Source organism: Eleutherodactylus coqui, chromosome 9, assembly GCF_035609145.1.
Source record: "Eleutherodactylus coqui strain aEleCoq1 chromosome 9, aEleCoq1.hap1, whole genome shotgun sequence".
NCBI lineage: Eukaryota > Metazoa > Chordata > Amphibia > Anura > Eleutherodactylidae > Eleutherodactylus > Eleutherodactylus coqui.
The window spans coordinates 160,929,392-160,942,335 of NC_089845.1; the positions used below are offsets into that span (position 1 = coordinate 160,929,392).

At 46.1% G+C, this 12,944-nt stretch overlaps 1 protein-coding gene across 2 annotated transcripts in view; it reads right to left on the minus strand.

The window, feature by feature from the left end:
- Window positions 1-12,944, minus strand: part of SLC45A4 (solute carrier family 45 member 4) — a 93,209-nt gene that overhangs the window by 41,229 nt on the left and 39,036 nt on the right. For both annotated transcript variants that reach the window (XM_066578741.1, XM_066578742.1), the window contains exon 2: window positions 2,791-3,413. In XM_066578741.1, the coding sequence (XP_066434838.1) occupies window positions 2,791-3,022 (232 nt within the window). In that variant the 5' untranslated portion in view covers window positions 3,023-3,413. The remainder of the gene's footprint in view (window positions 1-2,790; window positions 3,414-12,944) is intronic.

Genomic DNA, 12,944 nt, shown 5'->3' on the forward strand with positions numbered 1-12,944 from the left:
AAGGGCTAACTTAAAAAGGGGTTCAGACTTCTATGGGACTGACAGACTGATGACCGCCCCTCAGGTTAGTTCATGAATAGCAGATCGGTGAGCGTAAGCCGATGGGTGGGGTCCCGGGCAGCAGCTTCTCTGCCCCGTGCGGTCCTCTTCATTCTTCACATGGCCCAAGTGCAGCTCGGTCTTATTCAAGTGAATGGGATTGAGTCGCTATACCAAGCACCGCCACTATGAAAGATGTGGTGCTGTGCCTGGTAAGCAGTGAAAAAGCTGTAGCACTGGTCCTTTAGGCCTGCTTCACACAGGCAACTAAGGCGCGCAATTTTTTTTCGTGACCCGACAATGTTAGAAAGTCGCATGTATGTGAAGCCCATGCTTTCCTATGGGTGCCTTCACATTTGCGATATTTTGTAGCATGCGACATTGCTAGTCCACAACCTCGCGGGTCCGGCGATGTGCATGCGACAAGTGAGGTTTTGTAGCCCATGTTTCCCTATGGAGCCTTCCTCTGTTGCATCACCTGAAAACATGGTTTTTGTGCGGTGTGTGATGCAACTTTGACAGTAGGAAATCCTACTGTCCAAGCCATAACCTAAGCCCTAGCTGCAGGGAAAGAGATAATGCTTATTTTGGGGAAAGGCTTAACGGCAAAAGCAAAAAAGTATACGTCACCTGGAAGCGCTGCTGCCTCTTCCTGGGCCCCAGCACTTGTCTTCATCATCTCTTCTGGCTGGGGATTGAAAAATCTTGCCTCCTGGAAGCACTGGCTGTGATTGGCTGAGCGCCAGCAGTCAATCACAGCCAGCGTTGGATGAACCAATCACAGCCATTCATCGAGCGCTGGCTCTGATTGGCTAAGCATCAGCCAAATCACAGCCAGCGCTTCCAGGAGGCGGGATTTTTCAATCCCGGGGCAGAAGGGATGGAGAGAAACATTGCCGGGACCCGGGAGAAGCTGCGGCCGGGCTGACAGCGCGTCTAGGTGATGTATACTGTGTTCTTAGTTTCCCCTGCAGCTAGTGCTTAGGTTTATGGCCTAGACTGGAGGATTTTCTACTGTCAAAGTTGCATCGCTTGAAAATCGCGTTTTCATGCCATGCGATCCAACAGAGAGGAAGGCTCCATAGGGAAGCATGGGCTACAAACCTCATGAGTCGCGGGCATATCGCCGGACCCCGAAGGCCATTGTGTCGGGCTGCTGCATGCTACAAAACATTGCACATGTGAAGGAACCCATAGGAAAGCATGGGCTTCACATACATGTGGTTTGTAGCCCGTAAGCCCATACAGACACTGGACTCTTCAAACAACTGATCAGCAGGGGTCCTGGGAAGCCGACCCCACAGCACAGGAGATAAGTGTCTGATGAGGGTCCAACAGCTGGGACCCCCAACGATCCAGAAAGCCGCGCACCCCAATGCCCCATGTGAATAGAGCAGATCTGCACATGTGTGAAACCACTTCAGTCACCTCAGTGGGAAGGAAGGAGATTGCAGAGGGCATTATCTCCACATGTCCAACTACAGAAGTGACTGGAGTGGCGGCCAAACATTCGTACTGCAGCTCCATGTATGAGGGGCATTCAGGCGCCCTGATCCCAGGATCGCTGGTGGTTCAACTGCTGGAACCCTCTGGATAGGAGGATAAGAAGGTATTTTAGGAAAATCTCGTTAAACAAATCCATAGGCCTAATATTCCTTTTATCCAAAGCCTTCAGGAAACGGAGGCGACCTCACCACATTGTATGAGATTATCGGACAGACGAACAGCGATGGCCAATTATCTTGTGAAGGTCTATTGAGTATATTTTGCACTTAAAACATTTACTGGAACTCCCACTTAAAGGGTCTCTAGGTTTACGGACCACTTCTGCTCATCTACTAGCGCGTTTAGTCTCATCATTTCTGTAACATAATCACATTAAACGTTTTAAGGTTGTAAATCACGTGGAAAGGGCTATTAGGGGTCTCCTTTAGAGATGAGCGAGCATACTCACTAAGGACCATTACTCGATCGAGCATTGACGTTAGCGAGTATCTCTTTGCTTGGAAGAAAAAGGTTCGGCTGCCGGCACGGGTGACAGGTGAGTTGCGGCCATGAGCAGGGGGGAGCAAGGGAGAGAGATCTCCCCTCAGTTCCCTGCCGCTCTCCCCCGCCAGTCGAATCTTTGCTCCTGAGTGGGCAGGTACTCGCTAAGGGCAATGCTCAATCGAGTAATTGCCCTTAGCGAGTAGGCTCGCTCATCTCTAGTCTCCTTCCAGATTCTCTGCATTCCACCCTGTTAGGTACAGAGCTTCTGTAGTAACAAGGACTTTTCCATAGCAACAAGGAGAGGGGTTATCTTCATAGGCAGTTCTTGTGCACTCACAGGCTGCAGGCTGACAGATCTGCAGACACTGATAGGAATCTCCAGTCTCTGCTACTCCCGATTTTACAGTACACACAGTGGGTTGACTAAACATTTGGCCAAAATGTCGCTAAACGTCTGATCATCCTAGGAAAGCTGAGGGGTGGGCATTCAGATATTGCCTCCCTGCTGATGGGACCAGAGATGGAGCAATGCAGCATGGGAAGTCAAGACAGTGAACTACTGGCAGAACAGACACATCCCCTAAATGAAAGTGGCTTGCAAACAGAACAAAAAAAAAAAAAATGGTGAAGACTACCTGAAAATCAGAACTTACAGATATGAAACAGGGAGCAAGCAGCAAATGAGGAGCAGAACCTGGGGGATTTTAGGAAACGCATTGAAGTCTCCAGCAGGATTTAAATCCACGCCGCGCGCTCACTTACCAATCTGCAACAGAACCGGCGTCACCAAGGCAGTCTCCATAGCGTAGCAGAACTCTCTACCAAACATCACAGCGCCATGCATCACCCACAGGCGCACCGGGATGCGGTCGATGGAGCCCTCGCTAATGGTCTCATCCCGGCTCTCATTCTCCTTGGGTTCGTCTTTCTTCAGCTTGGCCAAGGGAAGGTCTTGGACTTGCATAGATTCCGAGTCGTCATTCTGAGGGGCCATCTTCAAAAATCACCACAAAAATAGATCTATATTCTTAGAGCTTCTATATAAATATTAATACTATATCTCTGTAAGGATAAATAAAGACTTCTCGTTTGTTCAGCTTTCCACACGTTCCTCGTGCGAGTAATACTTTCGACTCCGCTGGGTGGGTTGTCTCCGCGGCTTCGTGAGGGTGCGCAAGAGAGAACGGTATTTGGTGCTAATTCAATCATATGGCTTAATGGTTTACTGTGAATTAGAGTTAAAAATCCATAATTGCCATTCAGTTAATACCAGTTTCATAATTTCTATAGAAGAAGTGGTAAAATTCTGGCTCTTGCGGTTGCAGGCTGGGAAGGCGACACACATAGGTGATGCACTGTTAATCCCCATCGAGCGGCTGATTAATCTGAAAGAGCAAAAGAAACAGACACATGGTGTTAGAGGGCGAAGCGGTAAGAGGGCGTTGTGACGAGGAGACGCCCTCGGGCTGCTTGGCAAGAGGGATGTGGAGCCAATTTAAAGGGCTTTTCCAATGGCTTAAAACGGCTTTATAGCCACTCTGTACTTACTAGTTGCTGCTGACCAGGACATGTGACTGCTCCAACCAATCACCAGCTGCAGCAGGGACCTTCTCTAGCCACTGATTGGCTGCAGTAGTCACATGTCCTGGTCAGCAGGAATAGCCGTGAAGCAATTTTAGGTAATGGAAAAGAACAGGAAGACAAACATCCTATTATAGAGAAAAGAAAAAAAAAAAAAAAAACACTTATAATCTATGAGAATTATTCTTTGGACGGGAAGATAGTGGATAAACAAGAAGATGGACTTTGTGGTAGCAATTCCTTCAACCCTCACACAGATTAACTGAGGTGAAGTTTGTAACGGCTGGCATTGACTCACAGGAAAGCTACTTTCCAATAGTTGGCGCTGCAGAGGCATTATATCATCTCATTTGCATACCAAATTTCCCAGAGAGCACTGCACGCCCTATAAGTCTCCCTTCTACTTGGTACTTTTCATAAGAGATAGTGCTTCCTCTGGACAAAATTTTTTAGGACAAAAGCTGGCCCCCACAAATACTAGCTATTCCCCTGGCCTCACCATAGGCAAGGGGAGGGGGGCAAAATGGCTCATCTCCCGTGGTAACAAAATCAGGAGAGAAAAAAGTGGAGCACCCCTATTTGGAATGTTCATAAATGGCAGGAAGATAATGAGTGAGGATGCCAAATAAAGGTACTTTTACACGAATCGATTACCCCTGACTTCATCCTGCATACAAGAACGATCCGCAGCTCGCTCTGTCTCCATTCACAGAACGGCTAGCGCTCCTGTGTAAGCGACTGGGACAGCTGTCAGATGCCAATGAGCCCGACAATCCTTGCATGGAAAAGTACCTTTACTGGCTGAAGTGCTGCAGGTCCAAGTGTTGCCACGCCAATAAAAAGGGGCGCAAAGTCAAATTGGAGAATGTGCAAAGAACTGGGGCAAAGGGAGACCATCCCGCAATGAAACAAACACCAGAGTCATGAAATTAACCGGACTCCTAAATTTACTGAAGCCAGCAGCACATGTAACGCGTTTCGTGACTACATGCCTCTTCGGCTGCTGCCACACCTGCGTTAGGGTCAGTTCAGCATTTCTGTTTCTATGCATGGTTTTTGGAGAGAAACTGAAAACACAACAAATCCACTTTTTCTTCCAATTTTGAAGGGGTTTTAAAAAAATAAAAGCAAACTGAAGCTTCTTAGTTTGATTTCAATGGGGTTTCAAAAAAAAGCAGAAATCTATGGACAGAAACGGATCCATTTCCCCCACCCCCACCCCCCATTTTATTTCAGTCTCTCTCCTCCAAAAACGGTGCAGAGACGGAAACCCTGAACTGACCCAAACGCCGATGGCAGCAGCCGAAGAGGCATGTAGCCTCAGACAGGTTACACCTGCTGGTTGTCCCAACAACATTTGGTAGTAAGGCTAATTTCATGTCTGCTTGATCAAATAGGCAAAAACCTGAGAATTCTGGCTAGACGCATTCTCCATATTATAAAATTGCGCATGCAGAGATCCAACATGCCGTTCCGTCTTCACTCCCCAAACATTTGCCATTGTAGGAAAAGGAAAGGACGCTTCTATTAGACGGTTGGTAGATTCCTCAAAAAAGCAACTTTAACCCAAATGTGCAAGGGCAGCTTAAAGGGGTTGTCTGGGTACCGGACAACATACCACCTTCAGTGCCCACTGCGTCAAAATAAGAAAATGAAGTGTACTTACCCGTCCTCTGGGCTGCAAATCAGCACTGCAGCTCCGCTGTGGTCCCAACATTTATTGCGGTCTGCACGACTGGCATCATGGTGCCCAGAATGTGAGCACTGATGCCAGGGGAACACGGGTCAATTTGCATTGCATAATCCGGAGCAGGATTCCGCCTCCGTTCTGCAACAAATCCAGCCCATAGCATGCTAATATAATATGCGATTTTCCGCTCGCGGAGAGGTGGCAGCATGCTGCGATTTTGTGTGGGCTACGCACAGATGGCTTCCATTGAAGTTAGTGGAAGTAGTCTGCCCCGCAGCCATTCCGCAACATTGCAGACTGGTCGCAGAAGCAGAATCGTCACCATAGCGACAGCGCGGCTTCCTCTGTGCTGCGCATGTGCGCCGGCCAGCACATCAGCAGCAGAGGAGAAGACAGCGGTGGGGGAAGGGGGGGGGGGTGTCACCGCCGGGATCCGGGAACCCGCGTGCAGGGTCCGACCTGCCGGTTTGCAGGCGGCCTAAGTTATAAAGGCTTACTCCGATTACTGGATACCCTGGGATCCCCTTCATTTTTGCCCATTTCATTCAAGCCCGATCATGGACGTTTTACCGGCCTACATTTTCCTTCCAATACAAGGACGAAATATCTAGACCTTTCCGAAAACCCATCAGTCTAAATGGGGCCTAACAGTCTAGTAGCTCAGTATCTTTAGACACCTTACATGGGCCAATTAGGCATTAGAATAACCCGCTGCCTGATTTTCTGGTTGTGTGGGACAAAGTTCTTTCATTGCCAACAGTGATGAAGTTACATGGGTGATGAACAATCGAACGATTGATGGTTCACAAGCACTGATCTTTATGACTGGCGGATATCGGCCAATGAGAGCGGGCATATACCGGTGACAATAGGCAACAAATGAAAATACACCTTAGGAGATCCTGTCAACATCTCTGGACAACAACCAGTTCATTAAGAATTAATCAATCAGTCCCATCACCAAACACCTTTGACATAAAGCTTAAATCAGCAATGAGGATTACCACTTTTGTCGGTTTGTCAGGGAGGATAAACTGAGGGGTACTTGTCAATGACAACTTTGGGTAGAGCAGCTTACAACTCCATGGCCCAAACTCAAGTCAATGCCTTCAAAGGCCTTAGAGGGTTCGTGGTCACCATTCCAAGAATGGTTGGCCTGATCTCCAAGAGTGACCATTCACAAAACGCTGCATTCCATGGCTCCTCATGTTTTTATAACCTCAGACAATCCTTTTACTGTCTGGTTTGATAATTATATGGGTCTTACAGAGGGGTTGCCATTTGGGAATCCTATTTATAAACTGTTTGAAATCGCAAAACCATGCCCTCACCCATGAGGACCATTTCCAAAATACTCCATTCTCCAGATATTGATTCCTCTGCCCTATGGTTGTTTACAGCTTGTTGCCAGGAAACCAGAACACCTTCTGTGGTAAGTAGAAGCAGAGGAGGCCGGCTCCTGGCCACTACTTTCATCTACAGCTAGTGGACGGGTTCTCAAGAACACCTTCGCACACCAGGTTTTAGCTTGGCCACCAACTACCCCTCGGTTCTGTTATTTCTATAGAAGAGGTGGCCTGTTCCCCTGGGAATTAGCAGTAAACAACCAGAGGGCAGAGGAATCAATATCTGCAATGTCTGGAGAACTGAGCTTTTTGGAAAACACGTTTTATGGGTGAGGGCATGGCTTGGCGATTTCAAACACATTGAAACAGATATTAGGGGGGATGAACAATCGCTTGTCCTCCATACAGCCAACATCGGTCTGTGTAAAGAGCGTTTAAACAGGCACCGATCTCGGTGATCGACACTCATCAAAAAAGCAAGAATTCTCCCATGTGGAAGAACCCCACCGCTGCAGACAACACAGCTGGCAAGGCATGGGGTACTCGTCGGGAAGAAAGCCGCACACAAGTGCCAGGATAGAGTTCATCATGGTGGCGTGACCTTGCACCCAGTTATGGGCACCTATTTTCTGCTTCTACTATGTGCACCCCTGAATGGGCAGTCCTTATAGCGCCCCCGTCGTGCCGCCTTCATGGCATCGAGGACCATATAGCGGCAGAATTACCTCAGTTTCCCGAGCGCAGAGCTCTGATGTAAAGAGACACAATCTCTCAAAATAGAAGCCAGTGTCTTGTTCCCACTGGGACTTGGAGCCATTAAAGTCACTTCACGATTTTCTTGGGGAGAACGCTCACAGCGACTGACTCATCCCTGACTAAAGCCCACCGCCTTGTTCTTCTCCAAGTCCGTGCGCTCAGGAAGCAGAGAATTATTGTATCAGTTGTTGGAGGATGGGCGAGAAAATCAAGTCTGGAATTCAGAGCGGACCCAGTGGTGACAGACGAAGTCATTAGAGAGAAACTAATTCACATTCTGGCAGAGGGGCACAAACACTAATGTACACTAATGGGGGCGCCCTCTCCTGGGAAGTGGTGGGGGAGGAGGAGGAGAGTTCCAAAACACTGCAGAAAAGGTAACAAAAATATATAAATAAATAAATAAATAAAAAAAAAAAAACCAAACACTTGTACTTCTGAAATTCTAAGCCAGTCACTGCTCGACCGTAAAGTCATCCATGTATCATTATACAGAGCCAAATCTATGCAGGGATCATTAGTCAGAGAGCAGTTCCAGTCACATATGGATATTTAGCAATCGTCAGATCTACAGGATTCTACCTTGGGAACTAGTTTCACATCCTTAAGTGCAGTATTATAGTAGTTATATTCTTGTACATAGGGGGCAGTATTATAGTAGTTATATTCTTGTACATAGAGGTCAGTATTATAGCAGTTATATTCTTGTACATAGGGGGCAGTATTATAGTAGTTATATTCTTGTACATAGGAGGCAGTATTATAGTAGTTATATTCTTGTACATAGAGGTCAGTATTATAGCAGTTATATTCTTGTACGTAGGGGGCAGTATTATAGTAGTTATATTCTTGTACATATGGGTCAGTATTATAGTAGTTATATTCTTGTACATAGGGGGCAGTATTATAGTAGTTATATTCTTGTACATAGGAGGCAGTGTTATAGTAGTTATATTCTTGTACATAGGAGGCAGTATTATAGTAGTTATATTCTTGTACATAGGGGGCAGTATTATAGCAGTTATATTCTTGTACATATGGGTCAGTATTATAGTAGTTATATTCTTGTACATATGGGGCAGTATTACAGTAGTTATATTCTTGTACATAGGGGGCAGTATTATAGTAGTTATATTCTTGTACATAGGGGGCAGTATTATAGTAGTTATATTCTTGTACATAGGGGGCAGTATTATAGCAGTTATATTCTTGTACATAGGAGGCAGTGTTATAGCAGTTATATTCTTGTACATAGGAGGCAGTATTATAGAAGTTATATTCTTGTACATAGGAGGCAGTGTTATAGCAGTTATATTCTTGTACATAGGGGGCAGTATTATAGAAGTTATATTCTTGTACATAGGAGGCAGTATTATAGCAGTTATATTCTTGTACATAGGAGGCAGTGTTATAGTAGTTATATTCTTGTACATAGGGGGCAGTATTATAGTAGTTATATTCTTGTACATAGGGGGCACTATTATAGTAGTTATATTCTTGTACATAGGGGGCAGTATTATAGTAGTTATATTCTTGTACATAGGGGGCAGTATTAATGCAGCTATATTCTTGTAAATTCTCATTAAAAAAACAAACAAAACCCCACAGTAAGTCCTAGCTGTATAAATGCTTCTTATGATATCAGTTAGGATTGTTTAGTGCATATTTGTAGCCAAATTCAATGGGTCAGGAGCTGCTGTGGGAAAATATTTCTAAGTGACCACGTTGATCTTGCAGCCCTGGGAGGTATTTACTTCTACATACTGAACAATGGTCGTCTATTCCTAAACCGCAGCCTGAATTGAGCTGAAGCGATACACAAGATTAAAGACTAACGCACGCAAGCAGAATAAGACCGTATATAAGACGCAGCGCTGATGACACCGGGGTCATCTATTATACATGATAGTCTTCAGCCGCTTCTCCAGGAGCCTCGATGACTGAAGGGTCAGAGGAAGATTAGGATGTCACCGTCACAACACAAGAAACCGGAGCCCTGAAACCAACAACTTCCTCTATTGTCCTGTTTATTAATATGAGCATCACAGCTGCCAATCCACGTGACGTCCCTCCGCGGCCCTGCAGAAAATCATTAGTCAGAAGCGCGTGGCAAGCAATGTGCAACCTGGGGTTACTGTAAAATAAGACCCCTCACTAGACACAGCAGACGGCTAATACAGATCCCCACGTCACTGACCATGTAGTACAATGCATCCTCTAGTCACCTCCAGATCTGCACTCGCTTCCACCTACATGTGTACTGGATCAGTAGCATTGCCTTCTGGAAGCTGTGTTGTTTACAGAGCGTTCGTTCACATCGGAGGTTACATTCACAGCCTCCCTCACGGATTTCCAATCAAATCCACAAAGAAACAGTGAACGTAATGCCATCTCTTCCTGGGAAATGTTGGGGGTCCGTTCAGATTTGGTGATGCCTCCATTATATTCAATGGGGTCCATCAGGCGCCGGCGCTGCCGTTTCCAGTTTTAGCTTCTCGGGTGAAGCTAAGCAATGGAATAACATTTGACACAAAGCTTTTACATTTTACTGCACTGATACATTGTAACAAATATCAGCATTGGAGAGAAGTTTCTGCAGCTGCAGAGGATAGTATTGTAACAAATCCCCCCCTGTGAAAGTTACGCCTAAGCCTGCAGCTACAGATCGGATCGCAGAGTTTCTCCCGTTGCCTTCAATGGGCGCCATTGCATTCTCGTGCACCTGATGCGATGCTGCTGCCGGGCCCGTTGAAAACACCACGAGATGCCATACGAGGGCACGCAGAACGAACCAGCCCAGAGTCGTTTCTCACTTCACATGCAGGAGACCATCGCTCATGTGTAAGACCGCATTCAAAAGGATGGGGTTAATATTTGTGCGCCTCGCAATGCACAAATCTTGCGTGATTTTCTCGCCTGTGTGACGGAAGCCGGAGGCTCATAACTCAGCGTTTTCCACACCACAACATGACAGATTCCACGGCTAACCCACAGACGTCTGCTGCGCATAGGCAAAAACCGCGTGCGAATCCACGTTAAGGTGGGACACCACTTGACACGGATCTCCATAGAACTCCATTTAAAGTTTTGCCCACTGATATTCGCTACAGACCGCGGCGTCGCTGCGGATGTCGGTCACGCTTTTTTAGGAGAAGTGGAAAAATCTACATCAGATTCTGCAGAAGAACAAACCCTCAGCTAGCATCCTGGATGCTGAAGAGGCTAAAGTGTGCCTCTACATGTCAGTTGTGGGACCCCCATTACAAGTTCTGCATTGGGGTCCTGGAACTCTGCGCCCCTCTACACGGGCCAATAAATTGTTCAGATCGTTAAGTGTAATGAAATTCGATGGGACACAGCCCTATGCACCTAGGCTTACACCTCCGATATAAACATGAAGTCTAAGAAAGTTAAAGAACTTTTTATTAAAGTTTGATTAAACTTAATTTATAGCAAGCTGCAAATGCCTTTAAGTAATAAAAGTCGCCTGCAGCGCAGCATCGAAGTTGAAAAACCGCTTAAACAGTCGCAAAAGTGTTAATGCTCCTCTTGTTGTGACCATCAACAATCACTAAAGTGGAGATCAGCACTGAACGATTGCTTCAAACGCCAGCGCTGCACTGGTGCCAACTGAATGGGTAGCAGCGTTGGGAGAACAGAGGTCTGGCGCGAGCGGCTCCTGAGTCAGGCGGCGTTCTACGTAATGGCAGCTTTACGATGTGTTCCAGCCAATAACAAGGTGCAGGTTTAATCCTCCGACCTGCATGTTCTGCTCTTTGGGCATCTGTACTATCTACAAACAAGAGGACGGCGGTCTAGACGATCATTCTACCGGACATCCATACCACGCAGACTGTTTGTGAAAATGTGCATTCATCTCTACAACACCCTAGTGCCAACCTGATGCCACCAGAAGACTAGTAGGAGGAACTTATGGGAATGTTAATATTTAGCAGACTTTTTCCCAATTCCGCAACAAATCCTGCTCATGTTACATGCAGCCTTTACAGTGGACTTTCCCCCATTTGGCAAGTTCTCATTTATTTCAGTGGGATCTTTGCATGCAATACCAAGACTGGCCACTGCAGTTAGAAGGGAGCCATCTACTTCCTGTAGAAATCAGCTCCGTGCAGAAGTACACAAGCTCAACGAATAGCTGACTGACAGGGCTCTGTTGCCATGGACCCCCAATCTACTATTGATGACTCTCCTGAAGACAGGCCACCAGTAGTTTACAACCCCCTCAAATCACAGGGACAGTTGCCAGATTGTAGACCATGCTGCACATTTTCAAAAGCAGAGCAGTGGATTGCTGGGACCACGTGGGGATGGGATTTTGTAAAACCTCCTTCACTTGTTCCCTGGATGTTCAGATGCTGCAAATTACAGAGTATGTGACCAATACCGAAATCTACATGCATCAGTTCCTAGACGTATACCCCAATCACAGCAAAAGGGCTCTGATACGGAGTTTGTAAGATGCCCCCTTGTGCAGAATAGAGAACACTCAAGTCTTCTTACAGGGCAAAACATCTCTGCCAATTCATCAATTATATCATATTAGTGTGCAGCCTCTTGCCAAAGCTCATATGCCTAAACACACCACATGGCCGCCAGCTTTCCCCACAGGCTTCAGTTACACATCAGGATTTCCATAATTTGTACAGCAAATTTGCCTTTAAGTCTCCCCAAGTAAAGTGTATACAAAGTGTAAAGTAGTTAACCCATCAAATGACTACTACTTGTACTGATCCCGAGTTACATCCTGTATTATACTCCAGAGCTGCACTCACTATTCTGCTGGTGGAGTCACTGTGTACATACATTACTTATCCTGTACTGATCCCGAGTTACATCCTGTATTATACTCCAGAGCTGCACTCACTATTCTGCTGGTGGAGTCACTGTGTACAGACATTACTTATTCTGTACTGATCCCGAGTTACATCCTGTATTATACTCCAGAGCTGCACTCACTATTCTGCTGGTGGAGTCACTGTATACATATATTACTTATCCTGTACTGCCTTTGAGTTACATCCTGTATTATACTCCAGAGCTGTACTCACTATTCTGCTGGTGGAGGCACTGTGTACATACATTACTTATCCTGTACTGATCCTGAGTTACATCCTGTATTATACCCCAGAGCTGCACTCACTATTCTGCTGGTGGAGTCACTGTGTACATACATTACTTATCCTGTACTGATCCTGAGTTACATTGTGTATTATACTGCAGAGCTGCACTCACTATTCTGCTGGTGGAATCACTGTGTACATACATTACTTATCCTGTACTGATCCTGAGTTACATCCTGTATTATTCTGCTGGTGGAGTCACTGTGTACATACATTACTTATCCTGTACTGATCCTGTGTTATACTCCAGAGCTGCACTCACTATTCTGCTGGTGGAGTCACTGTGTACATACATTACTTATCCTGTACTGATCCTGAGTTACATCCTGTATTATACCCCAGAGCTGCACTCACTATTCTGCTGGCGGAGTCACTGTGTACATACATTACTTATCCTGTACT